General features: G+C 35.8%; 1 protein-coding gene across 2 annotated transcripts in view; it reads left to right on the top strand.

The window, feature by feature from the left end:
• Nucleotides 1-13: 13 nt before the first annotated feature.
• Nucleotides 14-22,910, top strand: part of LOC132267201 (uncharacterized) — an 84,523-nt gene continuing 61,626 nt past the window's right edge. Inside the window, exons 1-2 of one of the 2 annotated variants that reach the window (XM_059768292.1) lie at nucleotides 14-724; nucleotides 867-932. In XM_059768292.1, the coding sequence (XP_059624275.1) occupies nucleotides 22-724; nucleotides 867-922 (759 nt within the window). In that variant the 5' untranslated portion in view covers nucleotides 14-21 and the 3' untranslated portion in view covers nucleotides 923-932. The remainder of the gene's footprint in view (nucleotides 725-866; nucleotides 933-22,910) is intronic. The other variant, XM_059768293.1, reaches the window with a different exon arrangement.

The following is a 22,910-nucleotide window of genomic DNA, read 5'->3' as shown; positions in this document are numbered from 1 at the left end:
TTTTCGCAGGTTGCATTTCCAATGTTGGAGAAACTGGTACTCTCTGATGGGAGCCTCTTTGAACATATTTGGAATTCTCAGATTCCAGCAAGCTCCTCTAGAAAACTAAGAGACTTGATGGTAACTCGGAGCAGCAAATTGTTAAATTTCCCTCCTAACCTGCTACAGAGGTTTGAGGCTGTTGAAGAACTCAGTATGTATGAGTGTAGTTCATTAGAAGGTGTAGTAACCTTCAACCGGGAAGGACTTAATGCCATAGTAAGACAGGGATTTCTGGTCTTCAACAACCTAACAGGTCTGGCAGTTGGTCGTTGCAACAGGGTGATATATTTGTTCTCTCTCTCAATAGCAACAACAGGTCTCGCCCAACTTCGGAGACTATATATTTATTCCTGTTGTTCGATTGAAGAAATAGTGAGAAATGAAGAAGAAGGAGCAAAAGATGCTATAGATAAAATTGGAATTCTGCTCCCTCGGTTAGAGTATCTGCGTCTCTACGATCTACCAAACCTGAGAAGCTTCTGTGAGCCAAATAATATTGCTTTTCAATTGCCATCCTTAATTCACATCTATGTTAAGGGGTATGACCAAATTTGGACCACATCAGGCACAAGAAAGCCAGTGACAAGTTTATTTGGTCATCATATTCACAAGACCCTTGAGCAAAAAATTAATCATGGTTTGCAGAGCAACAAATTAATCATGGAATGGCGACGGCCAAGAGGTAAATATGGAGTTGATAAAATTCTAATAAGAAATATGATAAAGACTATGTATTTTTATTAGTTGTATGAAAATTTGTCCTTGAATTTCTATAAGAAATTAATGACTCAGCTAATGCTTTCCATTTTGATATCAATTTCTAGATGATGAAACAAATGAAGATGAAGTTGAAGGAGAGAGCTCGGGGCAACAATTATAACACACCAAGTGTAAGTTCCTTTTTTCTCTTTCAATGCATTTTTTTATATAAATTTGTTGTTGGTGGCATAAGTTATGCGTAGTTTCTTAAATATTCATTTGTTTATTATCCCCCAAAAAATAAATAAAATACTTGTAACAAAGAAATGAGATTACAAAAGAGTTGGCATTACAATTGAAAAACACTTGATCAATTGTAATCCTAACTCTTTTATGGTCAATTAAAAGTTACACTATTTTGTGATCAATTATCAATTTTTAAGTTACTGATTTAAAAACTACGAAGGGCATAAAAATGATTTTGAGAATTTATGGAAAATCATGGGACACTTGACTCTAGTTTTTTAATTTTTTTAATTTTAATTTTTTTTACTTTTACATTGGCAAAAAATACACACATAACTCACACACCCACTTTATTCTTTGACTCTAGTATAACATTTGTAGTTAGTAAAACATTGTATAATATACCTAGAATACACATCCATATAATTTTGAAAAAAGAGAGAGAGAAACAAAGAGAAAATTCAAGTCAATCTCTGAATACCTTAAATAAAAATTTTACTTTATTGTGGAACCTCTACAAGCCCAGAATGTGTCGCAGATTAACATAATGAAAATTCATTTCAATTTTTAGTGAATCTTGATTGAATGATTAAATATCTTTTGTTGAACATAGTCAACTAAAACCCAGTTCTGACTTTTGAAACTAAGTGGATGGAACAAAAGAAACAAATGTTGTACAATACTTTAGAGAAACATGAGGTTGATTCACCGTTTTGCTGTAATATAAACTGTTGATGCGAAAATTCTCACGACTCGGAACGACAGCGTTTACCTACAAAACAAAGGAATTTCACCTCGAATGGCACCGGTGAGGTGCCAGCAGAGGACCCTCTGACGATCAAGTTAATACTTGTAATCGTATCACATAATAATTATGTATGTTCTCTTTAAGGGTTTTTTCTCGTACCTTTTTTAATGGCTTGGTGCCCTATTTATGGCTGTCGATTGAAACCAAATTGGTTCTACCGATATCGATGGTTGAGGTCTCCCTTATCATCCGCTTATGCGAGATCAGAAGAGATCCGTTTGTTGCCAGATTTGTCGAGGATATGATTTACTCCTTTGACTTTCTTAAATTGTGCCAAGGTTATCCTTACCCGGTTGAACCACGTCGTCTTTCCTTATCCTGGATAAGAAATGTAATCATTCTTATCCGATGAAAATCTTTATCTTTGATAACAAAATATGTCAAAAAGATCTGGCGGCTGGACAAGGTAGGTTAGGTTTATTTTTCTTTATCAGTTGCCTCCCATTCCCAAACTTGCTCGTCTAACTTTGGGAATGTAAACTTTATTTTATTTTTTGCCTTGGGCACTGTTCCCTTGGGAAGAGTGCCCGAGAGTACTATTCAAGTGAACAATTTTTTTTTTTTTTTTTGCCCTAGGCATAGTTCCCCCAGGAATAATGCCCGCGGGGGTACTGTTCATGTGAATAGTAATTTATTTATTTTTTTTTTTTCTTGGGGAATTTTTCACTTGGGTATTCTTCCCTTGAGTAATGATTCCTTGGGTACTATTTTTGGTACCCTTGGGTACTCTTCCCTTAGTTACTATTTCTGATACCCTTGGGTACTCTTCCCATGGGTAATCTTCCATTCAGTACTATTTTTAGTACCCTTAGGTACTCTTCCCATGGGTAATTGTGATACCCCCGGATTTCCGAACGCGGGTTGGCTAGGCCCACGCCCGATAATCCGAGGATATCAAATCAATTAGCAATAATCGAACACATAATACAATTAAGAAAACAGGAATAAATAAATTGCTGAAAAGAAACGAGAATAATAATCTAAAAACCTCAGAATAAAATTTTATTAATAAAGAATTATTCTGATATATCTAACTTCTCCACTTCTATTACAACTCGGGAATCCATCTAGTGGACCCCTAAAAATCTCACTAAACTCAAAAGACTGGAAATGAAACCCAAGTCTAAAACATGAAATAAAATCCTGGTCATCGGTGGAGTGAATGACTGTATCTGCTCAGCACGATCCAGCTCTAAGTCTGGAACTAACGAATACCTGTAAAAATAAGAGTGGGTCAGGCCCACATGCAAATTCTTCTCTAACTACAATCCAAACAGTGACTCGATACGCAGATACACCCTAGATATCTCAACAATAACTATCTAGTCCATACATATAGATATATCCACAATAAGGGACATTCACTGGACTACAGTAGGTATCTCAACCTGAATAGAAGGCAACATGCGAAAACGCATCCAAATGTGGGCATGAGTACCTAGACCTAACAGGGCATACCTCAACCTACTATAGCCAGCTACGCATCCACTGCATATACGCACCCTAACCAACGAGTCTGAGACTCAAGCTCATCTCGTGGTACCATAAACATATATTAAAAATCCATTCATATCCATCCATAGGAAATCCAATAAGTCGTTCAGCTTATTCAGCTGCACAAACTTAAATATAAGGAGAATTATGTTTTTCTAATTCGAACCTTTAATCCAAAATAGATAGGACTGAGTTATTTTGAATCAGTCTGTCCCTAGTATGCCACCGTCCCATACCGGTGCATACAATCCACAAAATCCATATAATTGATTGAACAGATAAAACTGTTCACCAATTAAAATCCATAAGATAGGAATGAGCGTTTTGAGCTAAACCATACCTAGTATGTCACCGTCCCATACCGGTGCATACAATCCTCTATATCCATGTAAATTACAACATATAAATAACAAGCAAGTAATTTATAGTCCAAAACCAATTATCTATGTCATTGCAGAATAGTTGATACAATGCCACAACAATTACAGTTCAAAACCATAATCCAATTAATTGTAGAATAATATATAAGATTCCACAATTAACATCTAACCCATGTAAATTACAACACATAATTAACAGTTTAGCAATTTTCAATCCAAAACCATCCCAAATACTTGCAGGAGACTATTTATAGTTTCAGCAATTTAAATCCAAGAGTTAAACCATGTATTTGCAGGAAACGGTTTAAAGGTTCAACGACTAGCATCTAAAGCATGCGTAGATCACATCTAATATATCAATGACTCTATCATGCATTACAAATAAGTTTTATAATCATATTATAGTCCAATCAATTGCTAAACTAATCTAGCCAATTTAGTTCCTTTTGTCCGATAATAGCGTACAAAATTGTATACTCGTATTCTGTTTCATCTTTTAGCACAGAGCCAAACACTATGCCACAAGTCCAATTGGTTAATTAAAATACTTCACCGTGCATATAAAATAAGTCTTAATAACTTACTAAATCCCATAACAATTGCTAAAATTTAATTAAGCAATTTATTTCTCTTCCATCCGTTAACAGCATAGAAAATTTCTTAATTTTATACTGTTTATCCCATTGACTTAGAGGTCAACTTTAATCAACTTAAGGTCTTAATTACACCCAAAATAAATTTCTTAATACCTCTGTGTAGACCCAGACCCATCCAAACAGTTCCCATGCTCCAACAGTTGCAAACAGATCGTAAAAAAAAAAAATTAGAAAACCACTATTTGAGAGCCTGCTCTAAATTCCAAGAGCAGGCTCTTTTAAGCCTGGAGCCGGCTCTATGGACTTTAGAGCCGGCTCAATGAGTTTGGGAGCAGGCTCCCACTTCCATGGAGCCGGCTCTCACCTCCTTTGAGAGCTTCCAGTCCCTGTTTGCTCCGTCCTCGTCCTTCTGCTTCTTCTCCGGCCTATGTCCACCCTTTAGTTGACTTCTAAAACTTATCCTAAGGTCTTATTAATACCAAAACAGACTCCCAATGGTTTTAGAACAACAATTTGAAATCAAATACAGAGATTTAACTAAGCAATTTACTAGCATGCTTAAAGAGCAAAACTAGAACAGATAAGAACGAATTTATTTCAGACCAATTTCTCAGACAACAGATGTTAAAATTTGACATATAATAATCATGCAAGATCCATTTAAGACTCAACAAATTCCCTAGAGTCTAAAATTATAACCGGACTAACAAGCTTTTCCAACAAAACTGAAAACAGATGTGTACGAATCCTGTAATAGATTCGATTACAACCTAAACAGATTATCAATATAACATACAATTAACATGTAAGTTTTAGTTTATAATTTATTTAACCCTAGAGACTACCTAGGTGCACAGAACATAAGCCAAAGAGAAGGAGAAAGTAGAAGAACTTGCCTGTAGCTTTGGTCTCAAAACTGTGTTGTCGTCTTCCTAATTTCTGGCAACCACTGACCACCTTCAAGCCTCCTACGGTTTTGGTTTAATCCACCACAACTCTCCCTTGGCCCTCTCTGTTCTCCTTCTAAGTTTTGTTCTGTTTTTCTCTTGCTTAGTTCTCTCTAAAATCTCCTCTGTATTTTCATTGTGCCGTGAATAGGGTTATCAAACCCTAGGGATGTATAAGTTATATATTTATAACCAACTCCAAATCCTAAGTCAATAAAAACCCTAAATGTAAATCCTAATTAATTATGTCGGCAAGCCCATAAAAATACTAAAACCCTAAAAGATAATTCATATACTTAATTTAATTAAACAGTTACGTCCATGCAAGAAACTAATTAATAATACAATTAAAGTAACCATAGCAACCAAAAAATACAATTAATTTAATTAAAATATATTTAACCAAATAAGGCAATTCAAATACAAAACTAACAGTTTAAAACAAATAAACCAATTAAACATTTAAGCAACTAGTCACATAAAAATACAATAAAGATAATTGAAATTCCAATTTTATCCTTTTTAAAACTAGGGGTATTACATTCTTCCCCCCTAACAAACGGAATTTCGTCCTCGGAATTCATGAAACCTTGAATTATTGATTATTTGTCGTTCCATTGTGGACTCTGCCTCTGTGTATAGGCTCCACCAAATTCCAAATCTTAAAGAAAATATTTAGGTCCGAAATAAAGGATACACAAAAACTATCCAACATGTAAGTTATATTTATATCATAGACTTACAAAACATCTATGCATCCACCCTAGTGTTTTAATAACACTATTCATGAAAACAATCGAATACCTAACAACTGACCTTCCTCGACAACACACCTTGCTTCCCATGCAAACCTCTTGGTGCCATCAAGATGAGAAATGAAGTAAACACTTCCAACTTCCCATAAAACCTAGGATATCTATCTCAAGTATCTCCTCTATGATCAAATAGACATTCGCGATCCAATCCCCCGCCGAGAGATATGAATCACAGTTACACCTCCGCTATCAGTGCAAATATAGAACTAATGCGAAGTCCAAAAGTGAACATTACGAGATTTAGGTCTAGCAGCAAACTTTCTCAAACCACCACTCTTAATCCGCATGGAATTAATAACTCTAATAAATGTCGATAATCTCGACCAACTATCTACTGCTAACTAGGCTTACTCCCTTTTCCTAACAGGTGTTACTCGTATAGATGTTTATATACATATCCCTTTCTAAACCTGTTCACTAGAACTGACATTTGATGTCCTATAACCGTCCGAGTGTATTGAGAAAATTTCTACAAATTTTTACATCTTAGTCACTCCGACAACGTTCACCGAATCAACAAATCCTCCCCGAGCACCTTATGCTCTTCTGAATAAAGTAATACCGCCTCCAGGGTCAGCTCCGATATTTGAATTCGACCCCCTTAATTTCCTTGGGAAAAGCAAGTGTCATTAGTACCTAAACTAAGACCCCAACTCCTAATACAAGAACTAACCGAAAGCTCCTATCGGTTGTTGCGAGCGTCCCCTTCCATGTTCCCTTCCACCAACCAGAACTTAACACAAAGTGCGAATCACCACGCTGATGCATCCAAGTCGTCTTGTAATCCCCTCTATTTATATGAGCTGATATTTCACTAGTTCGAAATAAACAAGACCTAAGCTGATTTAATTTAGAAATCAACCCTCAACTAAATCTGTAATGATGCTCCATCATTTCCACCTCAGTACAGAAAAATGACTGCAAAGATTTAGTTATCTCTGATGATCCATCTCGACCATCTAATTTTATTAGACGGGAAGAAAACCACGTTGTCCCTCCTCCTGACCCTCAAAAACTGCTCCAGACCGTGAGCGCATCATATTATCCGCCAGAATGAAGAAAGAACTAAGTGTTATGAACCTTAGTCCCAACATCCTCCTCCTAGTCCGTCTACCAGAAGTACCATTAGTCTGGTACCACCAGCTTCCGTCTGCACCCAATACTTAATTTGGAGCATCGTTAAAAACTAACCCTACAGTATGACCTTTTTCACGCACACCGTGCATCGCTTCCTGATGACAGGTGACCGGTCCCACCATCCTATCTCTGACACACCCTACCTTTGTAATATAAGTAGTGTCAATTTGACTCCTTGTCCTACTTCAAAAACTTATGAAACTTTTCCCATCCTCCATATAGTCATCAATGTCAAAGCAACAACTAATTGTTGCAAATGAGGACCCTAAAAAAAAAAAAAAATATTCCACATTTTATACAGTGTAGAAACTTTGGTTCTTCCTCCAAGTACATAACAACAACTACTCCAAATGACACCCTCAAAAAATCATGTCCAGATTTCGAATAGACGGATAAAGCTTTAATCAGTCCATTATCCGTTCTCGGCGTTATTCTAACAAGTGCCTACCAGCTCGAAATCCTCCGTCCGAACCATAGTGGCATTACAGTGATCTTTACCTACCACAACCTCACAAATCCCCTGAAACATTCACGACCGCCATTCTTATAGCGTTGCAAAAAAAACAAATCCCTACCTAGCGTAGAGCATATCCAACTACTCAGTGTAGATTATGTGACTCTTATTGGTAGTTAACTATCCCATCCCAAGTAACGTACCTTATTGACGCACATCCAAATCCAATAGATTGGCTAGGAGTTTGTGTCTCTACCCAATCATATGACCATTTATTTACAAATCCTAGCGTACATAGTGCTATTATCCATGCCATCAAAATAATAGTTGGTTGATCGCATACTTGTGTCCCCAACACTCCATACTCCCAATCCGGACAAATTAACAAAATGAAACACATAATATCAGAATGCAACACAAAATAACAAAATCAAACACATAGATACACACAATACAACAAAATAACCAAAATAAAATTTCTAATTAAAACATCCTCCATTCCAGAGAAGAAAACCTCATTTGAACTCAAGTTCACAAATTATGTCACAAAAGTTCATTTCGTAGTTTCGTTGGTAATCATCCAACCTTGAAACCTGTCTGTAACCATAGCTTTAAAAGCATCATTCTTTTGCCTAAGCAAATACCAAAGGCTTAACCCTCATCCTCCTTATACGTGGAATGCAACCCACTTATCGTGGCTTTACAAAGCAACTTAGAACGTCACAACCTAACCCCATACTCTCCAGACTGTGATATAAAATCACGTCTTCGTTCTGACAAGAACTCCATCCAATTCCCAAACTCTTAAAGAGTACTTTTCAATTAACTCTCAGAGACGATACGAAAATTCATCCATATGTAGAATGGTTCACACTAACACTGCCAGTATCATTCACTATACTACTGGTGAATGAGAGCACCCTCGTACGATCCTTCATCTTCAAGCTTCAATATCCCCTTTCTTGGAGACGCTGATATCTCCTCCCTTAGGATCCTCTTCAGAACCCTACTCTTCGTTTGTCTCTGTTTTGAAAACAACTGAAGTTGTGTTGGTCCCGATAAGTGGTGACCTAACACCTACACCTTAATCCGTTCTTGGCGTATACTTTCTAAGTAATGCCAACCTTGGAACAAAACCTTCGATCCTAGGTTCTGCTTCTGACAAAGAACTTGACATCATCCTACTTTACTCCGTTTGGTCCGTATCGCTTTTGCCCTGAACCCGATCCTCCTCCTAGTGTCAACCATTCCATAACTATGGAATATAATTAACATCAGCTCCTCCGACCGAACCGTAACAAGAGTACAACGAGTCCTAATATGGCTCTAACTTTTTAAGAGACGCAACGCAGAAGTCTTATAACGAAAACACTCCTAAGGACACTAGAACCTGGAGTGCTCTAATACCAACTATGATACCCCCGGATTTCTGGATGTGGGTTGGCCAGGCCCACGCCCGATAACTCGAGGATATCAAATCAATTAACAATAATCGAACACATAATACAATTAAGAAAACAGGAATAAATAAATTGCTAAAAACTAGAATAATAATCCAAAAACCTCAGAATAAAATTTTATTAATAAAGAATTATTCTGATATATCCAACTTCTCCACTTCTATTACAACTCGGGAATCCATCTAGTGGACCCCTAAAAATCTCACTAAACTCAAAAGACTGGAAATGAAACCCAAGTCTAAAACATGAAATAAAATCCTGGTCATCGGTGGAGTGAATGACTGTATCTGCTCAGCACGATCCAGCTCTAAGTCTGGAACTAACGAACACCTGTAAAAATAAGAGTGGGTCAGGCCCACATGCAAATTCTTCTTTAACTACAATCCAAACAGTGACTCGATACACCCTAGATATCTAAACAATAGCTATGTAGTCCATACATACAGACATATCCACAATAAGGGACATTCACTGGACTACAGTAGGGGTCTCAACCTGAATAGAAGGCAACATGCGAAAACGCATCCAAATGTGGGCATGAATACCTAGACCTAACAGGGTATACCTCAACCTATTATAGCCAGCTACGCATCCATTGCATATACGCACCCTAACCAACGAGTCTGAGACTCAAGCTCATCTCGTGGTACCATAAACATATATTAAAAATCCATTCATAGCCATCCATAGGAAATCCAATAAGTCGTTCAGTTTATTCAGCTGCACAAACTTAAATATAAGGAGAATTATGTTTTTATAATTCAAACCCTTAATCCAAAATAGGTAGGACTGAGTTATATTGAATCAGTCTGTCCCTAGTATGCCACCGTCCCATACCGGTGCATACAATCCACAAAATCCATATAATTGATTGAACAGATAAAACTGTTCACCAATTAAAATCCATAAGGTAGGAATGAGCGTTTTGAGCTAAACCATACCTAGTATATCACCGTCCCATACCGGTGCATACAATCCTCTATATCCATGTAAATTACAACATATAAATAACAAGCAAGTAATTTACAATCCAAAACTAATTATCCATGTCATTGCAGAATAGTTGATACAATGCCACAACAATTACAGTTCGAAACCATAATCCAATTAATTGTAGAACAATATATGAGATTCCACAATTAACATCCAACCCATGTAAATTACAACACATAATTAACAGTTTAGCAATTTACAATTCAAAACCATCCCAAATACTTGCAGGAGACTATTTATAGTTTCAGCAATTTAAATCCAAGAGTTAAACCATGTATTTGCAGGAAACGGTTTAAAGGTTCAACAACTAGCATCCAAAGCATGCGTAAATCACATCTAATATATCAATGACTCTATCATGCATTACAAATAAGTTTTATAATCATATTATAGTCCAATCAATTGCTAAACTAATCTAGCCAATTTAGTTCCTTTTGTCCGATAACCGCGTAATAAGTTGTATACTCGTATTCTGTTTCATCTTTTAGCACAGAGCCATACACTATGTCACAAGTCCAATTGGTTAATTAAAATACTTCACTGTGCATATAAAATAAGTTTTAATAACTTACTAAATCCCATAACAATTGCTGAAATTTAATTAAGCAATTTATTTCTCTTCCATCCATTAACAGCATAGAAAATTCCTTAATTTTATACTGTTTATCCCATTGACTTAGAGGTCAACTTTAATCAACTTAAGGTCTTGATTACACCCAAAATAAATTTCTTAATACCTCTGTGTAGACCCAGACCCATCCAAACAGTTCCCATGCTCCAACAGTTGCAAACAGATCGTAAAAAAAAAAAAAAAAATAGAAAACCACTATTTGAGAGCCTGCTCTAAATTCCAAGAGCAGGCTCTTTTAAGCCTGGAGCCGGCTCTATGGACTTTAGAGCCGGCTCAATGAGTCTGGGAGCAGGCTCCCACTTCCATGGAGCCGGCTCTCACCTCCTTTGAGAGCTTCCAGTCCCCGTTTGCTCCGTCCTCGTCCTTCTGCTTCTTCTCCGGCCTATGTCCACCCTTCAGTTGACTTTTAAAACTTATCCTAAGGTCTTATTAATACCAAAACAGACTCCCAATGGTTTTAGAACAACAATTTGAAATCAAATACAGAGATTTAACTAAACAATTTACTAGCATGCTTAAAGAGCAAAACTGGAACAGACAAGAACGAATTTATTTCAGACCAATTTCTCAGACAACAGATGTTAAAATTTGACATATAATAATCATGCAAGATCCATTTAAGACTCAACAAATTCCCTAGAGTCTAAAATTACAACCGGACTAACAAGCTTTTCCAACAAAACTGAAAACAGATATGTACGAATCCTGTAGTAGATTCGATTACAACCCAAACAAATTATCAATATAACATACAATTAACATGTAAGTTTTAGTTTATAATTTATTTAACCCTAGAGACTACCTAGGTGCACAGAACATAAGTCAAAGGGAAGGAGAAAGTAGAAGAACTTGTCTGTAGCTTTGGTCTTAAAACTATGTTGTCGTCTTCCTAATTTCCGGCAACCACTGACCACCTTCAAGCCTCCTACGGTTTTGGTTTAATCCACCACAACTCTCCCTTGGCCCTCTCTGTTCTCCTTCTAAATTTTGTTCTGTTTTTCTCTTGCTCTGTTCTCTCCAAACTCTCCTATGTATTTTCACTATGCCGTGAATAGGGTTATCAAACCCTAGGGACGTATAAGTTATATATTTATAACCAACTCCAAATCCTAAGTCAATAAAAACCCTAAACGTAAATCCTAATTAATTATGTCGGCAAGCCCATAAAAATACTAAAACCTTAAAAGATAATTCATATACTTAATTTAATTTAACAGTTACGTCCATGTAAGAAAATAATTTATAATACAATTAAAGTAACCATAGCAACCAAAAAATACAATTAATTTAATAAAATATATTTAACCAAATAAGGTAATTCAAATACAAAACTAACAGTTTAAAACAAATAAACCAATTAAACATTTAAGCAACTAGTCACATAAAAATACAATAAAGATAATTGAAATTCCAATTTTATCCTTTTTAAAACTAGGGGTATTACAGTAATCTTCCTTTGGATACTAAAAATAGTACCATTGGGTAATCTTCCCTTGGGTACTATTTTTAGTACCTTTGGGTATTCTTCCCTTGGGTAATCTTCCCTTGGTAAGGGAATAAATTGTACGAGCTTCACTTAGCTCATCACTCCTTTAATAAAGGAATTAAATTTTACGAGCTTTACTCAACTCGTCCCTTTAGTAAGGGAAGTAGGTTTTACAAGCTTCACTCAGCTCGTTCCTTTAGTAAGGGAATTATGTTTTACGAGCTTCACTCAGCTCGTCCTTTTAGTAAGGAAATTAGGTTTTACGAGCTTCACTCAGCTCATCCCTTTAGTAAGGGGTTTGTAATATATTCAAGCTTCACTCAGCATGCCTTATTGATAAGGGAAATAATAATGCAGGACACTTGTTATCATCCCTTGTAATATGAGGATATTGATTACGGGATTCATTCAGCCCGGGTCCTTATAATACAGGACACTCATTTACTGTCCCTTATAGTACGGGGACACTGATTACGGAATTCATTTGGCCCGGGTCCTTATAATAAAGGACACTCATTATCATCCCTTGTAATACGGGGATATTGCAACTTTTAGAAAGGGTTATTTTTTACGAGTTTCACCCAGTTCTCCCCTTTAATAAGGGAATGTTTTGCCCAAGCTTTATATGATTGCCCTTTAATAAGGGAGTCAAAGTTTTTCACTTTCGTAGACTTATCCTTTATGCTTGCCTTGATTTGTGGCTATAGTGGTAGTGACCCGTCAAATTTGAAGTGCATGTGACTAAGCTTGGTTCTAGGTTGAAATGACCATCATTGGTGCTTGATGGTTAAAAACCTCATGGGACCACCTTGGACACGGTGGACTCATTGATTATAGAAACTTCACTGGACTTAAAGTTCTTCCCGGTGTGTAGAGACTTACTAGGTTATGGTTTCTAAGGATCGGGCACCGGTCTTGGACGACTAGTTCCCCCGAGGGGTCGCTAAAGGAGAGAAGCTAGAAACTCGACTAGCTCGATGTACCAAGGTTGGTATGTCAATCTTCTAAACCTTGTCATCATATTTAGATCGACGATTGATATCGTGTGATCCACTATTCTCCCCCGATGGTGGGATCTTGGGTGATGACCCATTCTATAGACGTTTATACAGCGGACGAGGTGCCAGGTGCTATAACAATTTACAGTTGTCTAAAAATATTAGATTGTGTTAGAAATGATTACTAAAAATTAACCTGTAATGGATTATCAATCCAAAATTCTGCATAATCTAAAGTCGATAGGCAATTCCTGCAAAAGAAGGGAGGTAACGACTGTCGTTTGGTAGGTGGAGGCTTAGTGTCCAGTGACTGGCTTGATGCCTTGTGGATGGGGGCGTGGTACCCAACGGCTGACAGATGATGGCCTGGTGGCCAGTACCTCGTTGGGTCCATGATCGCCTTTAACTTAATAACCTCTTTTGGAATACAGACCTCATTAGACATGGGATCTTGAGGGACATTGGACCTCCTTGGACCTAAAGGCCTCGATACATTCTTGGGTATAGAAGGCCACCCTGATTGCACGAATGGACGGAGTAATGAGACTCCGTTGCTAGAGATATCCTCAGTGGTAGAGGCTTTACTAGTAGGTAAAAACTCCCTTGTTGGTAGTGATCTTCTTGATGGGTGAAGAGCTACTCATTTATGTAAGCGCAGAAGGACCAGGCCTTAGCCTTCAACGATCAGATCTTCGTAGTTGGCTGCTGCCAGATATGAGATAGAGTTTGGTCTTAGACGACCAAACCTCAGTAGTGAGGGGACCAAGCATCACTAGATGGAAAACACCACATTGGACTGCCTAGGTCGACGTGCCAAATTTTGATTATTGTCGTCGTACACTGGGTGGCATCACGCAACCCACCGTTTTGCCCCCAATATGATGGACGGGTAATCATGATGTAGAGACCCGTCCTTATATAAGAACATGGAAACCCGTTGTCAACTAATGACTTTGGGATGGTTTCCATGATCGGAAACTTTCGTCTTGCCGTCCGAGCCAAGTTGCATCAGGATTATTATTTCTTCAGAGAACTAATCGTTCCCATAGATGGCGCCAGCTGTTGATGCAAAAATCCTCGCAATTCGGAACGACAGCGTTTACCTACAAAACAAAGGGACGTCACCTCGAATGGCACCGGTGGGATATCAGCCGAGGACCCTCTGACGATCAAGTTAGTATTTGTAATCGTATCACATAATAATTATGTATATTCTCTTTATGAGTTTTTTCTCGTACCTCATTTAATGGCTTAGTGCCCTATTTATGGCTGTCGATTGGAACCAAATTGGTTCTGCCGATGTCGATGGTTGAGGTCTCCCTTATCATCCGCTTGTACGAGATCAAAGGAGATCCATTTGTTGTCAGATTTGTCGGGAATATGATTTACTCTTTTGACTTTCTCAAATTGTGCCAAGGTTATCCTTACCCTGTTGAACCACGTTGTCTTTCCTTATCCTGGATAAGAAATGTCATCATTCTTATCCAATGGAAATCTTTATCTTTGATAACAAAATATGTTGAAGAGATCTGGCGGCTGGTCAAGGTACGTTAGGTTTATTTTTCCCTATCATAAACCATGACACTGCACCCGGATACAATAATACAGGCGATAAGAACTTGAAAAAAAAAATGATATATATATATATATATATATATATATATATATATATATAGATATGTATAAAATTCAAAACATATAATTGTATCCATTTATAAGTTTAAAATAGTAATTTTGTTGCCTGCTATATATATATAAATTTATTATTACTAGCATTCTATTATAAGATATAACTTCTAAAAATTATTATTTAAATAAACTTCACTTGTGGTCCATCAAAAATACTAATAAAAATAATGATATCATATATGCTAATATATTTAGTTGTCATTCTTTAAATGACAAATTTTATAAAGTTATTAAAGCACTTCTTTATTTTGTTCCTAATAATCGCGTTTTATTAAAGTTTGCGAGATTTAGTTTAGTCAAAATAGTACTTTTTTTATTTATTAATCTTTTGTCGAGGTAAAAATGATACTTTTTCCCAAAATGAAATCAAAGTACTCCTTGTTTTTTTTTTTTTGGATTAATTTTTTTACTGCATTTTCTCTTTAATTACCAGTGCAGTTTTATATGTTACTTATTGTTTCCTCTACTCTATAGCTTTTCTTTCTCATATTAAATTTCCCTATGTTTATTTAGGTTTCATTTTTCTCGTATTTTGGATTGTATTTTCCACAAAATATATACTAAAACAAGTATCATAAAGAGAATGAAATACATATGACATACCACAATACAAGAAATACATGACCATGTTTGGGTTGACTATTTTTAAAAAAGCTCAATAGAAAAATGATAATTATATATATATATATATATATATATATATGTATATATATTTACAAATAAATACAATTATAGTGAACATTTCTTTTCTAATTTAAATTTTGAAACATTTTGTCATGATGACCAAAAGGGCACTCCTCGTAAATCAAATGTCAATATGCATTAGATACTTGCAAATGCTTTATAAACACATGCAAATTTTAAATATGTATATATATATATATATATATATATATATATATATATATATATATTTCAAACATGTGTATGATGCTTCCAATATAGATCTACATATTCCATAATTGTTAAACCCTTTCTAGTTCCTTACCGAAAAGAGTACTTATCATATAATTGGTAACAGTTAGGGTGCGTTAAGATTTGCTTAACCTTCCAAAAAATAGAGTAAAGAGTTGAAAATCAGTTGAAGTTCATTTTGCTCAATTCTACAATAGAATCAAGTTCTACCAGTTCTGCCCATTCTACATCTGGTATAATAGTATTCTGTTTTAAAACCAATAAATCTAAGTAGCTTGTTTGATAGGTACAAAAATTCTTAGAATTGGTTGAATTCTATCTTATTATTCTATTTGAAACACTTATGTTGCGTTTGGGAGTGGTGCTTTAAATTTGAGATTTTGAATTAAATTTCTTCCAGCTCCAAATCTTTTAAACTAAATTTTCACTAATTCCGAATCGAAGCCTCCAATTCCGTGCCCCAAAATATACTATTAGAATTTTCACAAATCACTTCAACTAAAATAATGTGCAAGGTGTACTCACAATACTCATTTAGCTGACGTAAGTGTTTTTCAACTAAGTTTGTACAACCTAAAATTTGTGATGATCAAACCATTATCGGCTTTTAAAATCGAGACCTAAAATAAAATAAAAAATTACAATTCAATACACAAATTTTGACTACAAAATTTGCCAACACACAATTAGATTTCCTACAAATATATCTAACTGGACTTCTTGTTATTGGAGGGAAAAAAACAAGAAAAAAATTTAACACGCAGTTGTATGTTCTTGTAGGTTCCGTTAATGTGCTTGGTGGTCAAGATAACAATAAATAAACATGCAGATAGAAATATAAAGTATTAGAAATCTAGTTTGATATTAGAGAAGGATAATGCAATAAATTTCTTTAGTCAGGACAAATGCAGTATGTAGTGTTGGGGTTATGAAGACTTTCACTTGGAAGGATTATAAGTAAGGTGACTTGGACTGGTTCATCATTTACGGACGGGTCCAGCTGCTCTAGATGATTTTGGCTACTGACCAAAAAAAAAAGGTCCAAATTAGTTTGTTACGTAGAATTTTGGCTACTAGACAAAATGGACCTGTCCAAAATGGCAATTTCATTAAGATGGACCGGTCCAACATGCCTGGTGCTCCTTTTTATGGGACTATACCAACCTTAATTAGACTTTAGGGGTGAGACATAAAGTGATTTGTGTGCAAAAGTGAGTAAAGCTTTTGTGAGAGACAATTAAGGGACAATTGTGTAAGAATTGTAAGTGCATTGATTGTTGAGAGATTTTGTGTCTACACAAGAGAGACAGAGCGTGATCAAGTTAAGAGTTTGAGAGGAAGATCTTCATTGTAATCTTTCATACTTTCATAGTGGAATTTGTCCGGTGCGTTTGGTGAACGTAATCCTAAATTTTGGATGAACCACGTATATCTTTTATTTATTCTTCAGACATCATTGTGTAGTTAGTTCACTTCCGTGCCAATATGTTAATCAACTATGTATTGTTGGTTTAATTCACATACTAGTTCAGTTTAGCGAGTTCTGATTTGATTGTGGCATTTATCATTATGCAAATGTAGTGATGCTCTTGATGGATGTGTTGAAGATGAAATGTTAGTTTAAGTGAAGAACTAGAAAGAGATTGATAGGTCCATTCTGTGAAACTTTCATATATATATATATATATAGAGAGAGAGAGAGAGTGTGTGTGAGTGACCGAGAGAAATGGATTATCACTTTCTGGATAAAGTTGCATTTTATCATGAACTTTTAATGTGTTGTAAACATTTTTTATTCTCAGCTACCACTTTGATGGTGTTGCTTTGATACCTAGTTTACTAAGATAGAGTAGAATTGTTATAAAGGGGAAAGGTACGTTATTAAGGCTTTCGCTTTTCATTTTTGGAACTCGATTGCTTACTCATGAGAGGGAAACTATTTTGGCTTTAGGTGTGCCCTCGGGAGTACACTTGTAATTTCTCAATGTGTGGGCGTGTTAGATCAAAATGAGAAAGAAGTAAATAATCCTCGTCTGACAGTTATAAGTGGTTGTGAGTGTATGTGCATATGGCTAACAAATGAATTCTTAGTGGTTTGTATCACTTCAATCTTAACGAAAGGACTCAATTAAACCTGAAGTGAGTTGATGTAAATTAAAATTATAAAAGCTAAGGATAGTAGGCCAAGGGCCAGAGATACAATGTATGAAAAAAAGGTGTGGTGATGCAGGACCTCCTCTTCATCATAAATGAATTTTATTTATAGTGTTGGAGAAATGAAGTCTACTATTGGATTGGCGTCACATGTTGTTGGAGTTGGTGGGCAAATAAACACAAATGTGATACACTCACATATATTCAACTGAATTAGTAAACACACAATTCAAAAACACTCACTTCTATAAAGCTGAATTCTTTATCTTATATTGCTCAATTGTTTGTGTGTTGAAATACACTTACATGACTCACCTATTTATATTAATTAATGGATACTTCTAGTACATAAATTTAATACATGCAATGAACCATACAATGAACCAAAATATTTCATATAAACCAAAATGTTCCATGTACTAGTAATTATTATGAGATTCTTTGCACCTTCCCAAGTATCACTTGGTTTTCTTAAATGAATCTAGACAAGTCTAGATTAATCTTCCAACATCCCCCCTTAAGCTAGACTTGTGCAACTCCAAGTTTCTCCTTCAATTTGATAAAACTTTTTAACTTCAATGCTTTTGTAAAAATGTTTGCAATCTGATCTTCGATTTTGCAGTGTTTGATGACAATTTCTCCATTTTTAACCAAATCTCTAATGAAGTGATACTTGATTCTAATATGCTTGATTCTGCCATGAAAAACTGGATTTTTGCTAAGTGCAATTGCTGAATTATTATCACCAAACAAAACATTATCTTTTACCTGAAAATACTTCAAATCTTCTAATACCCATTTCAACCATAGTGCTTGGTAACTAGCTGTGGACAAAGCAATATATTCAGCTTCTGTAGTTGAAAGTGCTACTACAGGTTGCTTCTTCGATGCCCAAGATACTGCACCTGAACTAATGTTAAAGACATAACCAGAAGTACTTTTGTGATCATCTCCACTACCTCCCCAATCACTATCACTATATCCGATCAGAGCTGAATTTTGACCCCTCTTGTAATGAATTCCATGATCAATTGTACCTCAAACATATCTCAGAATTCTCTTTCCAACATCCCAATAACTTTGTTTTGGTGCTGCCATGAACCTGCTTAGCATGCTAACTGAAAACATTAAATCTGGTCTTGTTGCGGTTAAGTATATAAAACTTCCCACAAGACTTTTATAGATAGTAGCATCAAAATCTTCACTCCCATCATTTTTGCTCAACTTCAAACCTACTTCCATGGGTGTTGTACTTGGTGAGGCTTTCTCCATTTTGAACTTTGCAAGCAAATCTTTTGCATATTTCTTTTGTGAAATTATGATCTTATCACTTTCTTACTTAACTTCGATTCGAAGAAAATAATGAAGAAGACCCATATCTGTCATCTCGAACTCATTCATCATCGACATCTTGAACTCAGCACACATCTTCTTATAACTGCTGGTGAAAATTAAGTCATCAACATATAAGCAAACTATTAAAATATTTCCACTTTTGTTTTCCTTGGTGTAGAAAGCATGTTCATAAGGACATCTCCTGAACCCATTCTTTATGAAGAAACTATCAAGGTGACTGTACCAAGCCCTTGGAGCTTGTTTTAAACCATATAAGGCCTTCTTCAAATGACACACCTTGCCTTCTTCACCTTACTTCACATAACCTGGTGGTTGCTCAACATAAACTTCTTCTTTGATGTAGCCATTTAAAAATGCTGATTTTACATCCATTTGATGTATTTTCCATCCTCTTTGAGCTGCTATTGCAAGAATTAATCGAAATGTCTCCAATCAAGTCACCGGAGCAAAAATTTCTTCATGATGCCATGCTTTGTTTGTAGCCTTTAACAACAAGTCTTGCCTTGTACTTGTCCACTTCTCCCTTCTCATTTAGCTTTGTTTTATAAACCCACTTCACACCAAGTGGTTTCTTATCTTTTGGAAGCTCGGTCAATTCCCATGTCTTATTCTTTTTATTGTATCAATTTCTTGGTCCATAACTTCTTCCAATTCTCATCTTTTGCAGCTTCTTTAAAATTTATTGCATCAGCAAACATTACAAAATTTATCAAGCCATCCCCATCAATTCTTCTTGCTGCTTCATAAATTTGCTGAATGTTTCTTGTTTTTGGAGGAGGAGATTCTTCATCACTTGATGATGATGAACTCGAGCTTGGAGAATCTGGTGTGTTTCAATATGCTAAACATCTTGATCTTCTTCTTTGCTTTCCATATCCACAACAGTTGAATTCTTTTCTTGAATGGTATTTTCCCATTTCCATGCTTCTTTTTCATTGAACTTCACATCTCGGCTAATGATTATCTTTTTTTGGTTAGGATTGTACAACCTATATGCCTTCGAGCTTTCACTGTAGCCAACAAAAACACACTTTTCAGATTTATCATCTAATTTACTTCTCTTCTCGTCAGGAATATGGGAGTAAGCAATACTGCAAAAAATTCTTAGATGACTAACAATTGGCTTTAAACCGCTCAAAGCTTCATAAGGAGTCATTCCTTGAACAACTTTTGTTGTAGCTCAATTTAGTAAATATACCACACATGATACTGCTTCACCCCAAAAAATCTTTGGCATCCCTTTTGCTGTCAACATACGTCGAGCCAACTCTACGATGGTTCTATTTTTCCTTTCGGCAACTCCATTTTATTGTGGAGTCCCTCGAACAGTTTTCTGATGTCGAATACCATGCTTGATCAAAAACTTCTTATAACTGATGTACTCCCCACCTCGATCAGATCGTATGGTTTTGATTTTGTAGCCACTTTTATTTTCGACAAAGGCTTTGAATGCTTTAAATCTTTCAAATGCTTCACCCTTTTCTTTCAGCAAATAAATCCATGTTTTCCTGCTATAATCAGCTATAAATGTCAGAAAGTAACGATTACCTCCCATTGACATAGTTCGCATTGGTCCACATAAATCTGTATATACTAACTCAAGTGGCTTTGAAGCTCTCCATGCCTTTCCAATGGGAAAAGGCTCTCGATGATGCTTTCGCAAAATGCAGGCTTCACAAACTCTTTCTTCTCTATTGATTCTTAGCAAACCTTTCACCATGTTCTTTTGACACATGTAAGATAATGAGTTGAAACTTGCATGCCCATATCTGTGATGCTATAGCCACGATTCTTGACGGTGGCAGTTCCTATGCGCTAAAATAATGTAGTGAATGTACGGTTCAAGAAAAGCCTTTTGGGTCAAGTTTAAATTTATAAAAACCACTACTACCACTACTACAACTACTACTAACGTAGCAAGGGTAAATAGGGATCGTCCTAAGGGATTAGAGGGGCACTAGTAATGGAAACAATGCTTAGGGTTAGTAAGTCGAGTGATCAAAGGTAAGTTGTTTGGTTGATTAAACTACAATTAAGATTAAACAAGCTCAATATAAAACAAGTAATTAAATGATAGAGAAAACAAGAGAGAGAGAGGTCTTGGGACTTAGAGATCACCACTAAGCATCACCTTTCTATACACTCAATTTATAATTAATGAGGGGGAAAACATATGTTGCAACAATAGTGAGTGTGTGTGGTTGTTTCAACAAGCATGGATGACCAATTAAAGATATATTGTCTAAACAACACAATGAATAGCACAATATATCAAACTAAGCCATTAATCCTTCCTTCAATCTCACAATCCAAACATATCACATGATTAGAGAAATATACTACTTGTATCCATAAGTGTGGAACATCAAACAACAAGTATGGATTGTCCTCCCATTTAACAACTAAGGTAACTATACTACATTTAAGCTAATGACATGAAATTAAACTAATTAAACTAAGGGAGAGGCAGAATCCATCAAGGAATGAGTATGAACCATCAAATAAATCACAAGAGCATTCTATTAAGCACTATGTCTTGACAATCTCTAGATCTATAGCATCAACACACATAGACATGCATCAACAACACAAGAGCTAGAGATAAACACATGAACATCTATTCTAGCATACATAGACATATGGATAGAATGAAATGATCAATTGGAAGAATTAAACCACACAAATCATTGAATAAATAAGATCTATGTATATAAAAATGTCAAAACATGTATTACAACACAAATCCCCTCAAAAATACATCAATTAAGGTAAAAAAAAAAAAAAAAAAAAAAAAAAAAAAAAAGGCATGCTTAGAGCTAACTCTAGCCCCAAGAGGATGTCTAGCCACTCATGGATAGTGTCCTCCAAACCTCAAGGGCTATCTCCGTGGTAGAAGTGCTCTTCTTTTTGAGGTAGATGGAAAACTTTCCAAGAATGTGTCTCTAGCCTCCTCTTCTCTTTTCTTTCTCTCTAAGAATGATATCTAATTTTGTATCTAAAAACTCCTTTGTAAAGGTGGCTCATAATCCTTATATAGGTAGCTCAAATGTCACACCCAACGGTCTAGGCTCGTACATAAGGGCTCCTCCAATGATTGCACCATGAGATAATTTTTAATGAGCTGGAAATTGATTTAATTCGCACTTGAGAGGGTTCGATCTATCGAACCTATTCTGAGATCGATCGAACTTAGCTGAGATCTATCAAACTTTGGCTGGATCGATGCTCCCATGGCGGCACCTTTTTGGATAAAGACAACTCTGAGATATTTTGGGAAAGAGACAAAAGTGGTAGGTGGGGTGGTACAACAGAATAAGATGGAATTTTTTCGATTGATCTGAGAATAGTTGGATCGATCGAACTATGTAGGATCTTTGGATAAGGACAAAAGAGCATGGATCCATCTTGGAGAGTCTAGATCAATGAACTTTCGATTGATCGAAGTCTTCTTGAGATCGATCGAACATGCTGAATTTCCAGACTTTGCTTCAATCTGCTTCCACTTTGCTCCTTTCTTCCATCCAGCTTGAGTTAGCTTCTTTTAAGCTCTTATTTGGCTAAATTAACTTATTTTGGGGATAAGCACCTAAAAAGGATAATAACACGAAAT

The sequence above is a fragment of the Cornus florida genome, unplaced genomic scaffold (assembly GCF_030987335.1).
Source record: "Cornus florida cultivar Cherokee Brave unplaced genomic scaffold, ASM3098733v1 CherokeeBrave_3.0.0_Hap2_Chr07, whole genome shotgun sequence".
Lineage (NCBI taxonomy): Eukaryota > Viridiplantae > Streptophyta > Magnoliopsida > Cornales > Cornaceae > Cornus > Cornus florida.
This window is presented reverse-complemented; position numbering and strand designations above follow the sequence as displayed.